The sequence below is a fragment of the Perca flavescens genome, chromosome 1 (genome assembly GCF_004354835.1).
Source record: "Perca flavescens isolate YP-PL-M2 chromosome 1, PFLA_1.0, whole genome shotgun sequence".
In the NCBI taxonomy this organism is placed as follows: Eukaryota; Metazoa; Chordata; class Actinopteri; order Perciformes; family Percidae; genus Perca; species Perca flavescens.
The window spans coordinates 16,501,561-16,515,866 of record NC_041331.1 but is presented as its reverse complement, the minus strand read 5'-3'; the positions used below and the strand labels follow the sequence as shown (position 1 = coordinate 16,515,866).

The window sequence follows — 14,306 nt, the reverse complement described above, 5'->3', positions numbered from 1 at the left end:
AGACGGGACCGAACGGCAAGTCAACCCGGACCAAGCCCATACATTGTGTTATAAGTTTGAGAACCACTGTCTTTTTGGTTAGTCTGAGCCAGAAAAAGGGGCCTCACTGTACTCTAGCCTACATTATATTTTAATGATGTTTTTAAATAAACAAATGAGAGCTTTAGAATAATCGTTTCGCAGTAGCACAAACAAACTCACCTTTGCACGGCGAACCTTGCCCAGGTCCATGAGTTCCAGCAGCTGGGTGGGATGGTACTGGGGTAGAGTCGGAGACAGGGAGTGAGCAGCTTCAAACAGTCCCCCTTCCTGAAGTCCTGCCGGGGCACGAAGGGCCTCATCCACTGCAGCACTCCCTTCAAACACACTCTTAGACCTAGCTCTCCCTTCAAAGACCGAGGAGGAAACCGTCATGGTTTGACCTCCAGCGATGTCTGCAGATGATAGGTTGCCCTCCTCTCCCTCCCCAGGCTTCTTGTCCTGATGCCACTGGGCATACACATGCATTTCACAATCCATGCCCACAACCAGGATGCCATCCCTCACCCAGGACAGGGAGACTGGCAGAGACGGCGTGCCGTCAACGGAGGACAGGAGGTCCACAGACCGAAGCAGGATCCAGCGTGAGCGGATGCCCTGTTTGATACTGCCCCCTAGAGGAAGGGTGATGACAGCCACCCCCTCCTTGCTGCTAGTCGGCTCATTTACCACGCCAGAGATACGGCCGTACATGAGAATGTTGGATCCAACTCCCACAGTGAGGATGTGAGATCCATCCTCCTTTGACAGCCAGTCCAAGTGAACGTAGTGCTTAATGTTGGGGGAGCTATGGTCTCTGCTCATATACAGGTCAGACCTGGCATAGAGAGAATGATTAACTTATGAGAAACCCATACTGCTAAACATACATTGGCTGACAGAATATGATACAAACACACAAGAAGTGCCCTCCTGACCTGCTGTAGACAAAGAGGTTGGAGTCCACACTGACTCTTGGATCCAGGGTTGACGAGGGTCTGGTAAAGTCGTCCAAGTGGAGAGTTTGCTCTAAAACCCACTCTGAGCCACCAGTAGATTCACACTCATAGATGGACACATGCATGGAGAAGTCCTGTCCAGAACCCTGCAGCTGAAGAGAAGAAGAGAACTTTCTTAAAATGTCAGATTTCTCATCAAAATTCCTCATCTGTGCCCACACAGACTTCTATCCTGTAACACATCCTAAAGTACACTGAAAACCCAAACCCAAAACTGTTTCCTAAGCCAGACTGCTGTTCATAGACCTCAACTCAGGTTCAGTTCAATAACATCCACCTCCACATACTTCAAATACAGAGTATCAAGTAGAATTAGATCCTCAGATAGTCAGGTTTCATCACTTCCTTTTCACTAATGGCTAATGACGGTTAGCACAAATTTTAAAGTATAATATGCATAATGTATGTTTATCTTATTTAGTTCCTTCCTCTCTATTCTCAACTTAACATAAATATGTATTCAAATGCTAATATATGGAATTGTTTTCTATTTTTGGAGGATCCAGGCTATACTGCCAAATTATGTTTACTGCATTTGCATTTTTATTGCAATTTTCAACCTCAAGGTGATGACAACATTTAAATGAATTCCCACATTGCTATAGGTTTTTGGTACTGAACAATACACTAAAACACCATTAAAAAGCCAAATTGAAATTTCCTACCTGCCCGTGTCGTGGCTTTTTAAAGGCTATGGCCAGCCTGCCAATGTAGGAGCAGGACACAGCAACAGGCCGTCCAGACACACACACAGCACTGTTGTTGTCTTCCTCCTCATTCATCAGGTCCCAGGGCTCCCAGCGGTACACATGGTTGTCCCGGTCCTCTTCGCTATACCCTTCATCCCCCTCCACAGCACAGCGCCAGAACCGCACGCGTGAGTCAGAACAGGTAGTGACAATCAGGTACGGAGCCAGGCACACAGGGTAGATAGAAGAGGAACTCAGATGACCTAGCAAAAAAGAGGAGGCAGTATGAAAACAGACATTTAAAGCATGTTATGCATTTTCTTGAGTTATAACCTGATTTCTGCATCACATGGGACAAACAGATTTCCCAGGTACTTCTTAAAATCTGCCTGACCTGACTTAAAGAGGGAAACCAAAGAAATAGAAGCACCTTTTAAATTTCTTATTTTATTTCTAAATCAATTGTCATATGCTAAAATAGATTACCATTTTGGGACTATTTCACCTAGTCAACATTGGGGGAAAAGAAGGGTTTAACAGGTCCCTTTTAATTTGGAAACAACAACAACATGATATGAGTCATTTGTGTGACATAAGTGTGAAATAAGTGCCCATCCCAACCTGCAGAGGGGGTGGCCCTGGTAACCTCCACCCCGTGGGGCAGGTCGAGCCTCTTGCTGTACACCAGCTTGGAGCTGAGGATGAGTTTGCTGGCGGATTGCAAGTTGGCTGTAGAGGCTGACCGAGGCAGTGGTCTGATAGGTGAGGTCTCTGGAGAAGAGTCAGCATTTACAACTTGACTGGGAACCATTAGCTGGCTCTGGAAGCTAAAGTCTGGGGTCAGCTCATCTGGAGAAAGAGACGCAGGAATATTATAGCTGGCCTACACCTCAGTAAGGGAAGTTTGATGTAGATAAAAAGGTAGGCTTCACATTTAAGATGCATGCTTGCATAGCTGTGTGTACCCTACACCTACCAACACAGGCCTGCACAGACTTGAGGTGCAGGTGCCACATCTGCAAGACAGAGTTTCGGTTGAGATCCTTTTCTATCACCACCAGAAAGAACTTCTCAGAGAATGGGGCAGGTTGGTAATCTAGATATAGTAAAATGACATTATCTGGTTTGAAAAAGTCTGGGGAAACAGATGTAAAAAAAAAAAAAGTTTTAATTTGAGCTAGGTGCTATACCTTCACCAGATGGAAAGGCCGGTGTGTATGTCTCAGGTTCATTCTGAGGCTTGTAACCTAGAATGAAGTCCTCTTGGAAGACATGCAGCAGCTGGGTGTTGGCACCACACTGGATGCGCATGGAAAAAGCATAAAACAGGTTACTATGTCTATTTATTAGAAAGTTTCAGGATTTAAGACCTTGAATTTCTGTACACCACTGATCTGAGGTGGGCGTGAAAAACATAGAGCAGCTGCTAACCTGGTTTGTAATGACGTCCAACTCTATGATACATCCAGGTCTGGCAGTGGACTGCTGGCTGACAATGTTGAAAACTTCGCCCACCAGTTTCTAAACAGAGACGCACATGAAAAATAGTAAAATATCCATTTAATGTACTGCATTAGAAACCACTAATGCGGTGAAAAAATATTGCACATTGCAAGATTTGAAGTACAGGGTAATGTAAGCTGGTGGTTGTTATGAAGTGAGATAGAAAGATTAGCTTTATGGATAACATAGATCTGTGTGCTTGATGTAGACACAGTTTTGGTTACATTTTTAAATAAAGGCAGCCTAAAAAAATAAATGAAAAGCTCACAGATGTTGAAAAGCTGGCCTATAACAAGAAGTTCATATTTGTGATGATATGTAATATCGGATAGGGATGGGCGATAGAGACAATATGTAATATAAACGATACAAAATTGGCCTACAATAGAGATTTTAATTGTATTGCACTATCGCGATAATGCCTGTTGATGACGCAATCTACCCACGAAGTTTAGAGCCACAAGCTGCAACTGGCTGCAACGCATCGTCATCTTGAGTAAACATGACTGAAAGCTAAACAAGGGGCTGGTGTTTGTTCCTTAACTAAACAGACACCAGTTTTTCCTGTTCTCTGCATCTTGGGTGGCATTTAAGAACCAAGGAGTTAAACTAACTAAGTGTAGTGCCTTTTAGAATGGTTTGCATTAAAGGAAAGAAACCAAATACTTTAAGCATTTTCTTTGTTAAAGTCTCTGGAACTAGTGTACTTGAATTTTATTTATCTGCAACATTATGTTGTATAATTACAGTTTTGCACAATAAATGTTCTCAAAACTACACACCACGTTTATTTCACTTTAAAAAAAAAAAAAATACATTTAGCAGTTCAGCTTTCCTTAGGGTCTATGTAACCTGGTCTGAAATGGTTCTATTAGGATTTATATATCGTGATATATATCGTTATCGCAAGAGGCTGCAATGTATATCGCAATATGGATTTTAGGCCATATCTCCCATCCCTAATATCGGATTTGTGATGTTTCATGGTTGATGTACATCCATTAGCGACCCACAAGCCTGCTTTGGACTCGATAACTGGTCGTTTTTGACAAAAAGTTTAAAGAGTCTTGGGGCCCTATCTTGCACTCAGCGCAATTGCCTTTGTACACCGACGCATGTATCATTCCTATTTTGCACCCGACGCACAGCAGACTTTTCCCTCCACAGACGCACGTCGGTAAATTAGGGAATGTATTTGCGCTCCCGGGGGCGGTTCAGCGAAAAGAGGAGGCGTGTTCCAGCGCAAATGTTATCTGGTGCTATTTTGCAGTTTCAGAAAACAATTCCGCCACAGACCAGGAAAAACCTGGTCTAAAGTCAGTAGCGCGTTATTCAGATGCTATTTTAGGGGCGCATGCTTGGCCATAATGTAGCGTGTGCACAACGCGCATACACTTCTCTCATCTAAACGGACGCAGCAGTTTCCATTTTTGCAAACCATACATAATTACAAAGAAAAATATTACTGAAAATGCGCATCAGGTGTTTGGATAGATCAGTCCTCAAAAATTCGCATTCTTTGTGGCTTGTTGTGTTTTACACAACATTTCCATGAATCATGGATGTGTTGATGACATAAATGAGGAAATATTAGAGGAATTAAGGAGACGTGGTGTTGAACTACGACGGGATTGGACACTCCGGCGGAATCTGATCCGGGAGTAATGCGCGATGTGCTCCTGGTGGAGCGGGTGGACGGAGATGGAGTGGGGGGGGAGGAGGAAGGGGCACAACAGGAGCAGGTGGTGCGTTTGGAGGCCCACGCTCCATGGCTGCAGCAATCCTCTCCAGACTTGAGGAGATGCGCCCGAGAGGCCGCATCAACATTGCCACCCGGCCAAGACGGGCATTTATTACTTTGCCGCATCTCTGACAGCTCCCGCTGGCGTGCGCCAGGTAAATCCGCCGTCATAATAGCAATCCGCCATGGAACAAGCGCGCCTGCTCTTAAAGGGAATGTGAGATGACGCTCTGATTGGTTATTTTCACGTTACGCCCAAACCACACCGAGCTACTTCAGACCAACACATTTTAGATTTGCGTCAGGCGCAAGACTCATTTATCCCGCCGGCATAATAGCAACAGCGCTCGAGATCCGCCCACAAAGCTACTTGAGTTTTGCGTTTCACACTTGCGTTTCAGATTGTTAAAACAGCCATGGTGTGAGAGATGAAGACACAGATACATAAGATTCACTGAAGAGAGATTCCACACAGAGAGGATCACAACCTAATAAGCAAAACATTGTTTTTGTGTGCAGTGACGGTTGAGTGTGTCCACTCACAGACGTTTCAGGGTCTGACAGCTCATCCAGTAGTTTTCTGGCATCCACCACAGCTTGATAGAGACGCAGGTTTTTACCATCTGATGCCACAAAACAGGCGCTGGCGCTGTTACAGTAAGATCCTGAGGGACACAACACAAAGTTAGTTGGAAAGTCCCACGATGTCAAATGATGTATTAACTATTATTTGGTGAATAATACAGAATTATTATTTTTTTTTATATTAGGTAGTTGAAAGTTGAAGGATACTCGTAAATTCAGCCTAAGTCTATCAATAGAAGGCATCTCCCAACTTTAGTTATTACTTTAAGGATTCCTTCCACAGTCGGCAGAGAGCCAGGATCTAGAGAAACTATATCCAGGTTGGATCTTATTTGGAAAAGGTATATTGTTGGCACAGTCGTGAAAATATGTTTATATCTTGATAAGCAATAATAAGGCAAGGAAGAAATAATTATCTTTTTAGTACAAATCTTCCATGCAAAACTGGCTTAACTTGACTACTGCATAGCATTGGAGGTATGCACTGTAGTGGCCTGAAGGCCATTATACTGTATAATGTGCATACATTTTGCACAGTTTAGTCCTGACAAATACCAAATACCAAAAAGCAGAAGCTCAGAAGATTCAGCATTCAATTGTGAAACTTCCGCTTTTACATGAAGGTTCTTGGTAATTATTTACTTATAACAAGAATCACTATGGTTAAAATTGACATTCATATTAAACATGCATGGTGTGTTTACCAAGTACAGAGCTGGGTACTAGTGTAGGTAGCCAAGCAACATTGCTGAAGGCAGAGGTGTGCAGAGAGTTGATACGGGCCAGTTCAGAGACCCCTCCAGTGCAGGACAGGGGTCCAATGTGGTCCACCCTCCACAAGATAAGCTCACTGTAGATGGCATTGGGGTCATGGAATGTCCTTGTAGCTGCATTACGAAGCTGCTTCCTGTTAATGGAAAAGTAAATGCATTGTCAGAACTCATGTTTCATGCAGACGACAACAAGTCCATAATTTTTGAAAGCGTGCTTTGAAAGCAGCAGCTATGGCTTTTTAACCGTGCGCTTTATGAGTTTTCTTTCCTCCCCTCTTCTGTTTTTATATATATGCTCTTTCGCTGCCTTGCTATACCTGGGAAATCCCTTTGGTTGGGAAAAGGTAGGAGGTTGCTCATCTTCCAGGCTGCCAGGGGCTGAGGGAGGGGTGAGCAGAGCATTATGGTGAGAGGAGGTCAGCAGCAGTGGCAGCACTGTGTGGCAGGCTTGGTCGTTCAGATGGAAGCGGTGGCCACAGTAACGGAACTTGTGTGACACAGTCAGTACGTTGGAGAAGGCAGAGCGCTCAGCAAATGTCACTGCCCACTACAGACAGAGGGAAACAAAAAAATTAGAGAGGGCTGGGAAGGCTGAATACACACAAACGTTAATTTACATGAAATGATGGTGTTGGTGTGAAATTTTAGAAAGGGTTTAAGGAATACAAGAAAAAAAAAAAACATGCATGGATTGACCCTGGAAGAAAAAATGCATCCCAAGCTCTCAGTTTTGTTTCTAACAATCTCTCACCTGATTGAGAGATCCATCAACATGCTTTGAGACCATCATGACAGCAGGACTGATGCCACGGCGAGGGTTGGGAGCGGGGGCCAGTGCGGGTGAACCGAGGCCGGCTGAGGCTGAAGCAGAGTGGGAGACATGCTGGACCATCCTCCCCTGGTCCCCTGCACTGGTACTCTCACCCTCAGTCAAAGTAAAGGCGTACATCAGGATGTTTTTACTCAGTGAATTGGCATCACCTGTAGGAAAAGCCACTTGAATACGGGAGGAGAAGGACACCTAATGGGAGAAATGGTTCAAAATAAAAACCATTAGGACCACAGGCACATATTCTCTACAGCCCTCTGACCCTATTAATACCAATGTGATGCCAGCTCTCTAGTTCATCAGAAGCATCATTAACAATATGACAATATTTGGCTTGCTAGTTTATGCTCACATAGCTTATTGCATATTACATATACACACTACCACTTTCTACAGTATACGTATATGGACTTCATGTGTACATAGCATTATAAAGCTCTTATTTTACAATGCCAATGGGTGTTCTCTTATTATGATCATAAAAGACAAAAAGCTATGTGTCTGCATACAGTACTGTATCATTGCAGCCTGTGCAAAGCATTTACAATAAATAAGAACCTGTGAACTTATTTGTAGGAGCTAAAATAAAGCTAATCAAATTCCAATCCTTTACTGTTCTCTACTGTGTTTCTCCTCAGCCTGTTTGTGTTGCAATGCCACCCTACTTAAGGACAGCCAGGCTTAACAGTTTTGAGCATCTTGCTGCATATCCAAGTGTGTGAATCATGTGAAAATGTATTTGAGTGCACTAGTGAGCAACTCTGATTTCAGAAATACACAGATTCACTAAACTCCAACGCTAATGTTATCTCTTCTTCTTTCTCTTTAGCAAAGAGCACAACATTCAGGTAGTAGGTTCTCATTTTTAGTTAACTGGATTATTGTACATACAGTATGTGAAAACATTCAAATAAGGTGTGAAAAATTATTGAATTAAATGTTAATAATACACATTATATTTCCAAATATAAAATAAATAATACTGAGGAAAGATCACACGATTTGTAGGAAATAATTTTATGAATCATGACAAAGTTTTTTTAGCCCACATGCACAGAGGCGCACAGAGGAAAGAAGAGGAATATTCAGAGTCTTACATAAGTCTGGGGGAGTGCTGAGTCACCTTACATTTGAGACAATGTTAAACTACAGTTATACTGCTTCCACTATGTGTGTATGCAAGTAATTCACTATTGAATGTAATGCAGAAGAAAAAGTTACTTATTTGGAGAAAAAAAAAAATTGTCTCACTTGATTGTGGAAATTATAAGCAGGATGCAAAAACACATCCTGCTTGTATCGCATCCTGCCAGATATTCTGCTCACCTGAACCTGTCTAAAGATGCCCTGGTTGAATTCATCCAAGTACTTCACATGCCAAACCAGGAAAGATCCATCGGTAGGGTGGATGGTGAACAACATATCTGGGCTCTTGTTCCACTCTGTGATCAGAGTCTCCATCTTCCTCTCCAGCAGCATGGAGGGCAAAGGCATGCTGGAGCTGGATCCTGGGGAGGATGCCTTGGTGCTTCCCTGCTCCCCTGGCTCACCCTCTTCACCGTGCTCTGAGGACCCTTTGTCAGACATCTCGTCCAGTTCTAAAAAGAAATAAAGAAATAAATATGTGTTTATAACATAATGTTACTTTTAAGCTAATGTGTTTTAAGGAACGTGTGTTGGCCTGGTTGTGGGTTGTACCAAAGTCAAACTTCATAGGAGATCCTTCGGGGTCCAGGGGGTCCTCATTAGTCTGGTCCAGCTGCTGTTCAGAGAATTTACGGAGCTGCAGCATAAAGAGGTCCATGGAGGAAGTGAAGCTGAGGTCCTTATTGTTGAGCCAGTGAACGACGAAGCCTCCGCCACCATTGCCATCGTCTGGGTTGAACACTGCAGAGTCAGGCAGCACTGATGGGATATCTGACAAAGGAAGAGATATATGGATTATGGATGAAATTAGTGAAAAGGCATAGAAAACTATTTTTAGACTAATTGAATCACAACTGCATTGAGTTACTCACTGTTCATTTAGTTTTAGTCACAGAAGCCATTTCTGCCGTATCACTATCATTAAGGAAACCAAATTCTGTTTTGGATTGTTTCACAATGGAGCCATTTCTTTAATTATTCCGTTTTAAAACAATCAAACTATAAGCTATAATCGAATACTTTTTAATCGAATACATTTTAAGCAAATACATTTTAAAATGATCAACATACAGGATCTCTGCAAGTAACTAATGCAGCATACATATAATGTGGTTTTTGAATGACGTCGCTATTAGAGAGGAAGTCATTAAAAACCTAAACATTAGAGAACACCCATATATGGTCAATAGTGCAACTATGTATGGATATATGATAAAGAAATAAAGAAATGCTTCTGAGCCAGTTTCAACAAAGACACCCTACCTGTGTTGGGGTTAATACTGGCTGAGATATGGAAGTGACACAGGGCATTGGCATGATGAGCTATGTGGCGGTGAGTGTGTGCATCCTGCGTGCCAAGCTGAGAGGGCAGCAGCTCACTGTGTGCCACCAGAGCAGAGGATCGGCGGCGGCCCCGGCGCAGATGCTTCAGGTGGTGGATTGACTATTGACAGAAACAACACACAGGTTTATGTTGATCAGAAATACTACACATTTTATACTTTCTTTTATGAATTATTTCTGGTAGGATCTCACTAAGTGGGTAAGTACATAAGTGCACCTCCAAAGCATGCTGGATCTTGTCCTTATTGCCTGCCAAGCCTGGCAGGCTGGAGCTGAAGGAGTGCGTGTTCTCAGAGATCTGTCCCCCAAGCAGGCTGTCGTCTGGTAGCACAGTCTCTGACCACAACCTACACACACCATCCTCGCAGGATGTCAGCAACACATTGCACACCGAACCCCTAGAAAACAACAGGGGAATGCAACTCTTACACAATCAATAATTACTATTTCAACGGAAAGGCTTGAGTGAAATATAAGGAGAGTCCGGATTACATTAAAGAAATTACTGATTCACTTAGTGGAACAGACCTCTGAGTGTCTGCTTCCACCACAGATTCAACTTTCTTAATATGCACACATGGCACTTGTGGACACAAAGCAACTTGTGTTGATGGTCAGCTACAGGCACTCAACGACAGCTTCACACCTGGCAGACTGTCCGCTTTGTGTAAGGGAAGCTATTCAAAAGTCAGCAACACCAGTATTGCTGGTGTTCTGGGAATATTCATGCAGGTGTGATTTTTTATTTTTTTTTTACAGTGACAAGCTTAATACACAAATTATGTGTAATTAATTATACATTTCAGAGGACTGACTGTTTACTAAGAGTGTGAATCACAAAAATGTGCAGTCCTGCATAATCTACACTTTAGATAAATAGAGCTTTTTCAATGTTGCATGCAAGAACATATGTTGAAATCACTGTAAACTTGCCATAAAAGTATAGCATGCTAGGTATTTAAATACTGGGAATCAGGGTATTTTTATTATCAATGCTGCAACTTCGAATCCTTCAAATTTATCCTTACAAAAATAGAAATGTATAAGAGACAGGATGAAAACACTGTTGTCCCTACTAGCATTGTACACAGTAAAGGATTTTACAACTCTGTTCAGGAAACATACTCAAAAGAGGCAAAATCCCTTTATTTGAGCCAAGAAATTGTGTCATGCTTTAGAAGACAAAAAAAACATGTACTTATAGATGTCAAAAATAAATAGGTCACTGTCCACCCTGACCATGTGATTGTGTGTGGGCTATCTTACTTGGGCATGTACTTGCTGGTCTTCCTCCAGGACACACCAGTGACCGAGCGAGGATGGGCCAGGTAAACAAAGGAGAAGTGAACAGGAAGAGGCTTTTTATCGGAGGGGTCGTGGACCACCACTGCAGAACGCCAGCCCGTGGTGGGATACCACACCTTAAGTAAACAGTCATCCTGCGTATGCAAACACATGCATCAACATCCATTATATATAAAAACACCACTGTTCCAACAATTTGTCTTTTTGCAACGTGTTGAATCATATACCTTCCCAACTGTTGCAAAGTACTCCCCATCAGGAGACCACTTGGCAACGTGAACAGATGCAGCAGTCCTGAGAGAAACACAAACAATTGTATCAGCTATATTCACTTCTCCATGGGAAACTTTCCAAAGAAGAAACACACAAGTGTTTCATCGTTCAGCTGTTAAAGGAACACGCCGAATTATTGGGACTTTAGCTGATTCACCGTAACCCCCAGAGATCTGTGCTAGGCTAAGCTAATGCTGGAGCCGTCAGACAGCGTTACAGCACGCACGGAGATGAGAAGGGTATGTATTGACTTATCTAACTCTGGGGGTTACGGTGAATAAGCTAAATTCCCAATAAGTCGGCGTGTTCCTTTAAGGAGTGTGTGTGGTTACTCTGTGCATGGGCTATTGCCAGTAATTTCAAAGCTTGCACTTCCCTGTTCTAGTGGCTTTCCTGGGCATGCACATGTGTCATCAGATGACAATTACTAACATGGTATTACATGTCTATGTCTGTTTACACAGCTTAGGCCGGTTACACACTGCACGCGTCTCGCGAGCGTGGCGTTTTTGTTGCGTCTCAGCTGCGTGGATTTTTCTGTGTCCTACACACCAGAAGCGTGCCTGACTCGGCGCTGCTCCTACTGCTAGGTACAGGGAGGGCTGATCTCGGGACATAGTGCCGACAGATTCAAACTCTGAAAAATGGGTAAGTGGGCTGTCTGTGTAGCTGTAAAGAGCCTATACAGCCTATCTGATGTTGGACCGTCACTCATGTTGTTATCGTAGCATATCCTACTACCCTTTATATACAGCCTACTGATTTGATTAAAGCAAGACAATATCGGCAGTATTGACTGCAAAATATGTTACAGAATATTTCGTTCTGTATGACCAGTGCAACATTTGAAAATATTTTCTCTGAAATTTTGTATTACATTTATATCTACATTGATGTCAAAACCTAGACTTTCAAACATCAAGATGTCATTTATTAATATGCATTTGTGTCTTAATGATATATAAACATATTTTCCTTTTCTATTTTGCCTGGAAACGCTTCCAACACGCTCGCGTCTCGCGTGAAAAATCGGTTCTATTTCTAGCAGGCACGCGGCTCGAGCCGCGCCTGAGACGCGCGTCTCACGCCTGCAGTGTGTAAGCTCTAACCTGTTAACATGGAAGCCGAAATATAAACGCACACGCCACGCGGCTGACACGCTCGCGCGCCGCGTGCAGTGTGTAACCGGCCTTAAAAGGACAGCGCAGACTCAAAAGAGTGGCTTACAACAGTGCATGTAAACCTTTGAGGCTGTGTGCAAATGAGTTTGGATGATCAGTAACTGCCTATACGTTTATATTAGTAAAAAGTAAGTATCACCACATCCTTCAAGAGGAAAAATGAAAGTTAATACAGGGCAGGAACTAACTCTGTTCTACGTGAAAAAATTTTTACTCATGTTTCACTTTCATTTAGCAAAAGACAAAACGAACAAAAGTGCACACATAATATTCAACTGTTCCCTCAATGCTCTGAATAAAAAAAGCCACTTTTTTTCATCACAAAACTGACAGTAAACTAGTATTTTCAAAGATGAACAAAGTATTTTTTTCTCTTACAGTTACCTGTGACAATCTTAAGAAAGTTTTTACTGACTTCATATTTACAGGACAAAAAAGCAAGAGCTGAGTGAAGGAAGAAAATGAAGACACAGAAGTCTGCTTGACACTTAGTCTAATCAAATTCCTGGTTAACTAGCTATGGGGATATTTACATATTTGCCTCATCAAGACAGCACTACGAGACCATCTACTTCAAAAGCAACTCTCTGTTTAACTGTTATTGGCCTTTACGACACATTAACTCTGGATTTTGATTCTGCTGTTGACCTAATGAACATAACCTGGAAGCAAGGTTTTTTTTTTCCATGTCAATCATGTGGGTTGCTTTTACACTATGTGCAAAAGCAAAAAAAAAAACTTACTTGCACTGCCAGACACATTTCCAGTCATTGAGGACAGGGTGGGGCTTGTCCTCATTCAACTGTCCATCCTCCTCTTCTATCAGGACATCTGTCAGTGGAGGAGCCCACAGCTGGAGCCGCTCAGTGGCTGCTAGGATACGGTTCCCTGTAGACACAAAAGCACTATGTTACACACCTTTCATCTAATGTTGACTACTACAGTACACAGAGCCACATGCACACTGTGACTGTTACATAATGCACGTCGTTCCTGACAAACTACAGGGGGCTGTAATAGGAGCTGTGCCTAGTGTGTATTAATTTAGTCATTGAATCAGTTAAACAAAGAAAGCATTGGCATACCTTGTGGGTCCCAGGCCAGGTTGTAGGTGATGGCATCGAGGAAAAACTGTCCTGTCTTTTGCCACTGATAGTTAAGTTGCTGTTAGTGATAGGAGAGCGACACACAGCATGCAATGTTATTGGCACACAAGTGTGATTAAGTTCACCAGATGATGATTTAAACCACTATATATGTCTAAAATACCAACTTCATTCTCACCTTGTGCCGTTTGTTTGGGTTGGTAGAAAGAGGTTCAAAGATGCAGACTGTGTTTCCGTACGATGCAGCAATCTAAAAATAAAGAGCTGTGTTCATCATCACAACATTACTCACCCCATCAGTGCTTCTGCACAGCCATTCCCACAGGAGAGGGGTAAGTGGGGGAGTGGTGCGGGAGAGCAGCATAGCAAGGAGAGGAGAGCATGGGCAGTACAAGACAGTAGCAAACGCAGGGCTAAATGTACTTTTTTTTTGCTCAGTGTAAATGATAATGTCTTCTGGCTACACGGAAAAACAAAAACTGCGTGTGGGAGTGTGTCTGAGTGTGCAGTCAACACTTACCCTGCCAAGCTGGTGGGAGCACTCCACACAGCCCACCTGTATGTTTCCATTTTGAGCTCCCGGGATAATCTGCACACACTCAAAGTCACTGGCCAAGATCACTACATCACAACCTGAGCCATAGGCCTGAAAAAGAAATGGACACAGGAGAAGGAACCAAATCAGATCGCGCCACAATAAACAAATTAAACCAAACCACAAATATCACTGCTAAATGCATCAATGCTGTAACAGCTTTTTAATGGTTTCCATGTGAATCAATTTAAATTGAATA

The 14,306-nt window shown here is 42.8% G+C and overlaps 1 protein-coding gene across 4 annotated transcripts in view; it reads right to left on the bottom strand.

Moving 5' to 3' along the window:
- dmxl2 (Dmx-like 2) overlaps positions 1 to 14,306 on the bottom strand; it is a 47,703-nt gene that overhangs the window by 22,150 nt on the left and 11,247 nt on the right. For all 4 annotated transcript variants that reach the window (XM_028568931.1, XM_028569002.1, XM_028569081.1 and 1 more), the window contains exons 2-22: positions 14,033 to 14,158; positions 13,691 to 13,762; positions 13,492 to 13,570; positions 13,150 to 13,294; positions 11,180 to 11,246; positions 10,914 to 11,086; positions 9,865 to 10,045; positions 9,567 to 9,747; positions 8,856 to 9,074; positions 8,484 to 8,755; positions 7,080 to 7,349; positions 6,646 to 6,875; positions 6,260 to 6,462; positions 5,514 to 5,635; positions 3,158 to 3,247; positions 2,917 to 3,025; positions 2,703 to 2,822; positions 2,348 to 2,575; positions 1,703 to 1,989; positions 957 to 1,129; positions 202 to 856 (exon numbers count right to left, since the gene is read on the bottom strand). In XM_028568931.1, the coding sequence (XP_028424732.1) occupies positions 202 to 856; positions 957 to 1,129; positions 1,703 to 1,989; positions 2,348 to 2,575; positions 2,703 to 2,822; positions 2,917 to 3,025; positions 3,158 to 3,247; positions 5,514 to 5,635; positions 6,260 to 6,462; positions 6,646 to 6,875; positions 7,080 to 7,349; positions 8,484 to 8,755; positions 8,856 to 9,074; positions 9,567 to 9,747; positions 9,865 to 10,045; positions 10,914 to 11,086; positions 11,180 to 11,246; positions 13,150 to 13,294; positions 13,492 to 13,570; positions 13,691 to 13,762; positions 14,033 to 14,158 (4,002 nt within the window). The remainder of the gene's footprint in view (positions 1 to 201; positions 857 to 956; positions 1,130 to 1,702; positions 1,990 to 2,347; positions 2,576 to 2,702; positions 2,823 to 2,916; positions 3,026 to 3,157; positions 3,248 to 5,513; positions 5,636 to 6,259; positions 6,463 to 6,645; positions 6,876 to 7,079; positions 7,350 to 8,483; positions 8,756 to 8,855; positions 9,075 to 9,566; positions 9,748 to 9,864; positions 10,046 to 10,913; positions 11,087 to 11,179; positions 11,247 to 13,149; positions 13,295 to 13,491; positions 13,571 to 13,690; positions 13,763 to 14,032; positions 14,159 to 14,306) is intronic.